Genomic DNA, 9,210 nt, shown 5'->3' on the forward strand with positions numbered 1-9,210 from the left:
GGCACACCTGCCGGTAAGGGCTGCGCCGAGCCGCTGGGGCAGCCGGGCGGGCAGAGCCTGCGGCGGCAGGGCCGGCAGCGGCAGGGCACCGCCGCGGCGCCCCATTGGCGACGCCAGGGCCCGCCCCCCGCGGAGGACACCTGAGGAGAGGGCGAGGGTCGCCGCGGGCGCGCTCCACTCACCCTTCGCTAGAGCTCTCCTCCTCGGCCATGGCAGCGGCGCGGCGGCGGCCGGGCGCTGACAGCAGCGGGACGGCGGCGGCGGCGGCCGGCAGGGCAGCGAGGGACAGCGCGGCGACGGCACCGGCCATCACGGGCTCCGCCCGCCCGCCGCTGCGTCATCCCCGCGGCCGCCACCCACACCATAGAGCGGGGCGGCCGCCCGCGGCCAGAGCGCCGCCTCGCGCGGCGGGGGCGGGGCCCGGCTGCCAACCGCTGCCAACGGCTGCCCACCGCTGCCCGCGCGCCCCGCGGGGAGGGGGTGGCGGGGGTCGGGTCCGCCCGGGCGGGGACGAGCGCCCGGGCCCTGCCCAGCCGCCCGGCTGGGGCCCCCCGCCCGCCAAGGGGGGCCGCGGCTTCCGGGGCAGGCCGAGAGAAGGGCCTCTGCCCTGCCGGCTTCGCCGCTGGGCTGCGGCGCCCCCAGGTCTGCGCTGGGCGGGTGTGCTTGCCGCTGTCTCCCCGCCGTGTAGCGTAACGGCCCCGGGAGGGGGCGAAGCCTCGGAGCCCGCGGAGAGGAGGGGTAACGGCTCGAGCAAGAGTCTCAGCCGATCCACAGACGGGCCGTTGGCCAGCTTGGCCTAGCAGGGCCCACAGAGATGGCAGCGCCGTTGAGCACCATGTTCTCGGGTTAATAGAATCACAGAACGGTTTGGGTTGGAAGGGACCTTAAAGATCATCTGGTTCCAATCCCTCTGCCATGGGCAGGGACACCTCCCACTAGACCAGGTTCTTCAACATCCAACCTGGCCTTGAACACTTCCAGGGAGGGGGCAGCTACAGTCTCCCTGGGCAACCCCTTGCAGTGTCTCACCACCCTCCTAGTGAAGAATTTCTTCCTAATGTCTAAGCCTACCCTCTTTCAGCTTGAAACCACTCCCTCTTGTTCTATCACTTCAAGGCCTTGTAGAAAGTCCCTCCCCAGCTTTCCTGCAGCCCCTGCAGGTACTGGAAGGACCCTATGAGGTCTCTGCGGAGCCTTCTTCAGGCTGAGCAGCACCAACGCTCTCAGCCTGTCCTCACGGGAGAGGTGCTCCCGCCCCATGATCAGCTTTGTGGCCCTCGCTCCAACAGGCTCACGTCCTTCCTGTGTTCAGGGCCCCAACTTCAGGTTTGTGGTTTGTGTTTGGTATTAGATATAAGAAGCTAATTACGAGCTTTGGATGCAGCTTAAATAGTATCTGTCCTGACAACCATGCAAGTAGAACACCTACTGAGATTTTAACTTTCAGGTGTTTTGAAAGACTTAAGTGCAGCCATGCCCGCGGGAAGGAGAATGCTGGGCAAAGGGATGTGCTTGTTTTAGACAGCATTTCGCCTCATGATTCAGGTTGCGTTATTCAGCTGCATAAGAGCTACATTTGTATTGAACAATCAACAAACTGATTGAAATAAAGCAACAAGGTGCAGTGAGTAGAAGGAATGGCAAGAAGTTTTTAAGTCTTACATTTTTTCTCTGAATTTTGCCACTGAGCTGAAGCACTTCAGAAAAACAGATGGAAGACTGATTACTGTTTCTTTTAGTTTCTGAAATCATGTGATAAAAGGCAGAAGGTGAATGTGGTAATAGCTGAAATTATTCTCAGCTAAAACCATTATGAAATTTTAAGAACAGTAATTGTTGAGATTACACAATCTCAGTTAAAGTTTGTTTGGCTGTGTCACAAGGGTTTGGCAATCTGACATTTTACTCTAGAGAGTGTATTTATTTTTTATTATTGCTCTGAAAGATTTTATTTACTAAAAATATGACTATAAGTGCAGAAGTATGTGATTGCTGGCAAACATTTGCAATGGTGTTCTCTAGAATTTGCAAGCAGCCTGAAACAATAGCTCCAAATGCCATCATTTTTTTTTCTTCCTATTTTCAGTGAAAAAGTAAGTTTGAAACCTCATAAGCAGGATTTATGCCCTACTCCTGGAACACATAATTACCGCTGTGATTTTAATTCAGTAGGGCTCACACAGTCACTTGTTTAATAATGTAAGTGTGTAAGTAGCCCACTCTCACTTAGCAGCCCCTCTTTCTCTTACTTTTTCAGCCTTTGATAGAAATTACTCCGTTTCTTTAGAACTGATTTGATGACATGGATAAATCAGTTGTATTTCTGTGCATGAAGAAATGACTGCAACAGTGCTGATAGAAAAAAGAGGGCCATGCATCAGTTGACTGATGTGGAATTTTAAGTGAATGAAGGAGAGCTCTATCATAGTGAGAAGCAAATAGGTCAGATGAGTATTTACATTTTTCTATTTTAGAGAACTTTCTGGACAATGAAAATGTCTCTGACTCTTAAGGGAATGGTCCCTGCCAGTGTTTAGTCTCCCACTTCTTTATGTTGATTTCTAATGGGACTGCATCTGGCCCTCTTTATTTAATTAGTTTAATGATTTTCCCTTTAATTAAAGGTTGCTTTTGTAAACCAGAATTTTATTTTTATATTCCATCATCTAATGTAAGTAAGGTTAAAGTAGAGAGACTTTCTTCTCTCACAGTGACAAAATTTTAAAAAATTTTACAGATACCTGCTCAGTTTGTTGTTATTCTTTCAGCTTCCTTTGTTAAATTACAAACATATTTTTCTGCTAGCATCAGAAGAAAAAACAAATTCTCTTTGGTGGGAGAAGAAAAGCAACCCAGATGACCTCACAAATCATTCTGCTCCTGGACTGGCATTTAAAAAAAAAATAAAATCAATCTTCATGCTAGAGAAAAGACTCCATGTGACATTACGGAAGTTTGAGCAAGCCATCTTGCTCACTCTGGATTTCACCTAATAACTTGGAGGCTATCTGTTTTAGAGGTCAGTTCACAGTAAGTATCATTGTTCTTAGCTGTCTAAGATTTGGGGTTTTGGTCTATGCCAATATCCTTCAAATACACAGAATTTCTATGTTATAAGTTTTATGCTTGTGATCCTACTTTTGATCCAACAGGAATCGCTACTTTTCAGCTAGAGATTGTGACTTATTGAAACATGAAAAGAGAGCAGTAGTGCTCATCACCCACGTATTTTATAACAACCCACTTAATTAACTACTTCTCCAAACTGCATCACAAATTGATTTCTAAAATCAGTCTGAGCAAAAATCACGGAGGAGGCTGACCAGGCCAAGTATGTACAGACTGAGGGAAAAGGTTGTTTATGCTTGTTATTTATGTGAAAGTGATAAAACCGGCAGCTTGGTGAAGGGAGCATCGTATACCATGCCTATTCTGATTTGGTAGCAAGAGCTAAGAAGGCACCCCAGCTCACAAACAAATGGGCTCACATCAGCTGCATCCTGTGGTGCTTCAGCAAGCACGTAATTAGTACCATACAGCCCCTACAGGCCCATTGTTTCTTGTTCTTGCAGATCCTTTTCCTCTGAATGTCTGCTCCACGTGTTCTCTGTTTTAGTTCAGTTCCAGCTGAAAACTTGAGCCTTGCATCCCAGGTAGCCCAGGTCAAAAAGGAGAGCCACCTTATTTTGACATTTTGCAGGGACTCAGGATAACAAGGAAAAAGCAGAATAAAACTGGTTGATTTCTGCAGATTAACCTGTTCATGATGGCAAGAGGAAGCCACCCATGATAGGATGTCTGTAGGATCTCCTATCCATGCCTTGCTGTCACTGGAGGACTTAGCTATCTACCATGCCTGTTCAGGGGAAAAGCCTAATGTTTGTCAGCTGTCTCAGGGTCTGAAGCTGCAGGTGTTGGAGCTAGCTGTGGCTGAGCATGTCAGTCGTTGGTAGAGCCTGGAGATACACGTTATTGGAGCATTGTTTGGAAGTGATCTCATGATAGTATAGCACATTGGGCAGTGTTCTAGAAAGGGGGAAGAGTGAGCTGTAGGGAGCTTCCAAACTGTGTGGGATTGGGTCCAAAGAAGTATTGGCAAGAGGGGAGAAGCTGCATGCCTCTAAGCAAAAAGCAAGTGGCAAATGGAACATCTTCATTGCTTGGAATCTGAATGGTGAGTGCGTTTTCCTGCTATGTCAGGTGCTCCCCTCCAAGCTGGAGTAGAAGTCTACGACCATGACAGCATGCTTGTTATGTTCCCAGTGTGACTGCTCATGTTACCCTGTTTCCTAGACACATTTGGGTGTGGGAAAGGAGTTTAAAATCAGTATAGGTTGTCCAGGAAGTGTTCAACTATTTGGAGGTCCTCCTTCACATGAATTTTGCCCACATCCCAGCTACCATGACTCTCCCTCTGGTGAGCATAAGGAGGCTGTTTCTACAGATACCCAAAGTAATGGAAGCTGTGAGAGGTGTTGGTGATCCAGAGACCCTGCTCAAAGTAAGGCTAGTGTTTTGCTATGGTCTTCTTGCCTGAGGCCTGCTCTGCATAGGGAAACAATCTCAGCCTCTTGTTCTTTTAGTTTTGCTGTGCAGGAGAACAAGCCTTCTTCTGTGTCTTCTAAGACTCATGTCTGATCCTGCACTGGGAGCAGGCTGCCTGTGGACTGGGAAACCTATAACATTGTGGCCATGACTGAAAAGGGACAGTCCTGGAGTGAATGGGTGAGGCAAACAAGAGTCTCTGTGAGTCTGGCACTTGAATAAAAGAGGTGCAGTTGAGGAGCTGCAAGAAAGTTCCACTGGTTACTTCACCAGGGTCCTATCATGTAAGCAAAGTAAATACCAGTCCTGGCTGTGTTGCTACTTACAACATCTCAGAGTGGGTTTGCATCTCAGAGCCCCTGTAGCACCGTTTTGAAACAGCGCCCACAGCAGTTGCAATGGGAAATTGTGTAAATTTCTGTGTGCAAGGGTCAGTCACAGGGAGGCCAAGAGACGTTTTAAGTTCTCCAAGAAGCGAGTGAACTGCAAAGAGAGGTGCCTATATATCATTATGGAGGTACCAGTGCCAGCAACAGCTGTGGCTGTGACAGGCTGTGTTCCTAGCCAGAACTTCCATCTTGTCATACTTGGCTATTTCAGAGTGCATGACTCACATCTGATTAACCTGAAATTCCCTCCTGGATACATGAGTGGCTGGGGAGAGTGGATCGTGTTTTCAGGTGGGTGGAGGGGTGCTCCCATGAAGGGAACTGTGACTATGCCTGCCTGTGTTGTACATACTAGCTGTGAGAACCCATGCCAGTGAGACATTCAGCTGTATGAGACAGGACATCTATTTTAAGCAGTGTCCCTGTGCCACAACCTTCTGTCTTCTCTTCCTCAACTGTGAATGTGTACCTGCATGAACACAAGCTGGAGACAGGTGAGGCTTCCAGGCTTCTTGGAGAAGTGCACACCTAGCGAAGAGACAATTCTAGTTTTGATTACAACCAGTAAGAAGCGACTAGTTGAAAAGGTCAGGCTGAACATTAGATGAGACTGTCCGTGAAGCAGCACGTTTAGTTAGTGATCTGTAACACCAAAACAAGAAGTAGGATAAATGTAAACACCATGAAATTCTGGATGGCAATCTTCAGTGAACTTGAAAAATTGGAAGGTAGGGGTACCCTGGGAAGCTTGTATAACAGGTGAACAGAAAAAGTGAATTCACAGGAGTTGCTAGTTCTTCAAAGGAATAATATTAAGAGCAGAAGCACAGGTTTTCATTGTTAAGTGAAGTCAGCAACTGTAGTTAGGAAACCAGCTTGGCTAAATCACTCAAGATAAATCTGCAGGGACGGTGAAAGCACACTAAGCTATGAGGACTGAGAATAAAAGTATAACAGAAACATGGAGGAAAAAAACTTTAAAAAGGCATAAGCATGAAATTAAATGCAACTAGCAAGCAAAATAAAACCCCTACATCACTCTAGAAGCCCACTAATTATATGTGAAAGAAAGGGTTCTCTAACTGAAGTAAGAGACAACCATGGGTTGTTATTGCAAAAAAAGATCAGCGTCATGCTGGGATGTTGTCCTGGTTTGAGCCAGGATGAAGTCAATTTTACTGATTTTTATTTCCCGCCCCGCCCCCCCCCCCCCCAGTAACCTTTCTTTTAACTAGCAGCAGAGTGTTCCAACTCAGACTGATAATGGTGGAATGTTTTTCTAACTGCTGGGGCTTCAAGGTCGCACCTTCACTCTGCCGGCTCAGACACTACGGGGAGATCTGTGACCCTCCCATAGGAGGCTGAGTTAGACAGACAGCAAAGTTAGCCAGAGATACTCCATTCCATGTATCTACGTAAGCTCAGAGGAAGGTCAGAGATCACAGAAGACAACTTCCTTCCTGCTGCTTCTTTCCTTCTCTTCCATCCATGGCCGATGTCCAGTGAGGACTCTGTCCATCCAGCACCGTCGACCCCCAGGCTCAAACGGTGACGGATGTATTATGATGATCAGAGTTTGCAAGATTTGGCAAGGAATTGTGCTTTGCTTAGTAGTTGTAAAGCTAGTTTTGGATGTTGCATGCGAGGAAGGATGTGGACCACCTGCAGAGCAACCAAAACGTCAAGGGGCCTAGAGGAAATACTGAATTATTTCAGATTGGTTAATTAAGCAAGATGAAGATGAGTGGGAGAATGACAACAGTCCACAAGTATGTGAGAGGTTACTGAAGAAATGGAAATAACCTGTTTTCTATGTCCACCAGAGCAGAAATTGCAACCAGGATATTTTAGGTTAAACATTAGGACAAATGTTTTTCAAGGGTAGAGGTACTGTAAAAAAATTGCCAGTGGTATGGCTGGGGTATGTCATTGAGGTCTTTAAGAACAGGCTATGTGCATACCTTCCATAAACAGAAATTAAGTAGGTGTAGTGGAGCTGCCTGGAGGCAGGGAGGCTGTCAATATGACTTTTTGAGGACCTTTCAGCCCTATGTTATCCTCCTCGTGATCCTGTTCCTACTTAAGTTCATTTACCAATGAAACAGTGCAACTTCTCTGGTGTAATCCTGATCTCATCCTAACTGCTGGTTGTAAATAAAAACTTATGCAATGTTTTCTTTTTACATAAAGCTACATCTGTCTTTTTTAACCTTAAAACTTATGCTGTAATATACAACTGGTCAACAACCTCCAAACATCTGCTACAGGTGAACACAGGAAGTCACTTGTAGGTATTGTGCTTGGTATCTGATAAACTCCAAACCTGAGAATTTCTAGTCATTACTCCTGATAAATTATTTTCTACTGCAGGTTTGTTTGGGGTTTTTTTGTTTGGTTGGGTTTTTTTTTGTAAAAAATGTGATTTTAAAAACTTCTCTGTATGTGAAATAAAATAGTAAATGCTTAATTTTTTCAACCAGATTAATAAAAATAACTGATAGCTTTCCAGTCATGTTGAGCCCAGTTATTTATGTATACAACAAGAGTAAGAAATAATAACTTGTAACATCTTTGTGTTTATGAAGAAAATATTGAAAGCAATATTTAAAGTCAGTAAACATGTTTGGTTACAATTTTTTAAATTGTTTCTTCTTTTAAGATAAATTGTTCTTCTTTTGTTCTCTTTTAATAATAAATCATTAAGGCTCAATAAGGCAAAAGGAAATATTTGTTATTTGTATTGATTCTAGCTGGTAGAAAATAACAGTAGTAAGTAGTAATAGAGTGGAAAATACATCCTTGGAGTTTGACCTTTTTAGCATAAAGGTAATTTTTGTAAGGTACTGTCAAGATGCATAACTGCTTAAACTCAGTTCAAAAGTTGTGGGATTTTTTTTTTCTATTTTGTAGCCTTTGTCACTTGGCAAATTAATCCTTTTGAAGTTGTTGTTGTTTTTTTTTTAATTAGGGAGCACAGTGACAGAGAACCCAGTTATGTCTGTGATGCACTGTTTTCATTTACAAGAAATGTACACAAATTCCCGTGTCCCTGGAAAGAAGAAGAATCAAAGAGCACGAGGCAGGTTTTCTGCTTACAGTTTGCTCCTTTTCCTTTCTCTTGGTGACATACTACTATTGGTTCTCTTGCTCTGTGTGAATTTTTTTCCATTTGCTTGCTGGGTGCTAATGACGCACAGATACACACTGTCCTTCCAAACTATCCTCAACCTTTGCATTTGCATTCAACCCAAAGTGCTACCATTTATAGCACGTATCTTAGTTCCTACCCCAGTCTTGTCATTCTTGTCTGGATTTCAGCCAGTATTTTTTTCCTGTGTCAGTTATTGATAAGTAATGGCCAGTTTAGCATGATTAGATAATTCTGTTCTGCCCACTACTCTCAGCACTGCTCACAGAGCAAAGTCAGTGGCTACTCCCAGAGACAGCAATCTATAGGTCAAATTTATATGAAATATGCATTTATGTAATCTTGGTGTTCAAAGTGCTGCAGTATATGGCAGAATGCATGCTGCATTTGTGTCTTTTTTTCCCCTCTGAATGAAAGCACACTATCACTTTTGAGGGAAAAGGTCTCTTTCTCCCACTGGTATTTCCTGTAGGACTTTTAGAGAGGGCTGGCTTTGGAATTGCTGCTTCCCACAGTAACAGAATGGTGCTGAACTGTTGCAGTGAGAGACAGAGACCCCTGGAGCACAGCTCCTGCTGAGTTTTGCACTAAACAGAAGGAAAGGACCAGTGACCCTGCTGCTCACAGAGGCAGCCCTTTCCTTTTCTGGATGCTCTTGAGTCTCTTAGTTCCAGCTGTCCCACAGCTACTGTCTACAATGGCTGCCTCTGTGTTGGGCAGGGACTGCTCATGGAGTTCAGAGCTTGCCAAAGGTTGGAAAACCTGCTGTTCAGCATGGAAGTAATGGCTCCTGTGAATGGCAGAGTTGGTGCATCTGAGGTTGCAGAAACTCCAGTATTACAACTAATGCTATCTATGAGTGTTCAAGTATTTAACGAGACAGTCTCTGAAATGGAGTAAAAATCCTTTGGGGAGGAAAAGATTGTCAGTTTTTTTTCCTAATTCGTTATGGAAGAATTATTCTTTCAGTGTTACCACATCTGTGCCTCACGACAGCTAGCTGTCACTCACACCTCCAGGTATAAGCTCCTTGGTGAACAAGTTCTTCAGCTGAACTACCTAGATCCCAATAGGATGCCAGTGGCAGCTGCAGTGACACCTTTTCATTAAATCAAGCATATGGTTCTA

At 45.2% G+C, this 9,210-nt stretch overlaps 1 protein-coding gene across 1 annotated transcript in view; it reads right to left on the reverse strand.

Moving 5' to 3' along the window:
- ABHD5 (abhydrolase domain containing 5, lysophosphatidic acid acyltransferase) overlaps positions 1–351 on the reverse strand; it is a 29,857-nt gene extending 29,506 nt beyond the window's left edge. Inside the window, exon 1 of the mRNA XM_051610606.1 lies at positions 183–351. Coding sequence (XP_051466566.1) covers positions 183–310 — 128 coding nt within the window. The 5' untranslated portion in view covers positions 311–351. The remainder of the gene's footprint in view (positions 1–182) is intronic.
- Positions 352–9,210: the final 8,859 nt, after the last annotated feature.

Source organism: Apus apus, chromosome 2 (assembly GCF_020740795.1).
Source record: "Apus apus isolate bApuApu2 chromosome 2, bApuApu2.pri.cur, whole genome shotgun sequence".
Taxonomy (NCBI): domain Eukaryota; kingdom Metazoa; phylum Chordata; class Aves; order Apodiformes; family Apodidae; genus Apus; species Apus apus.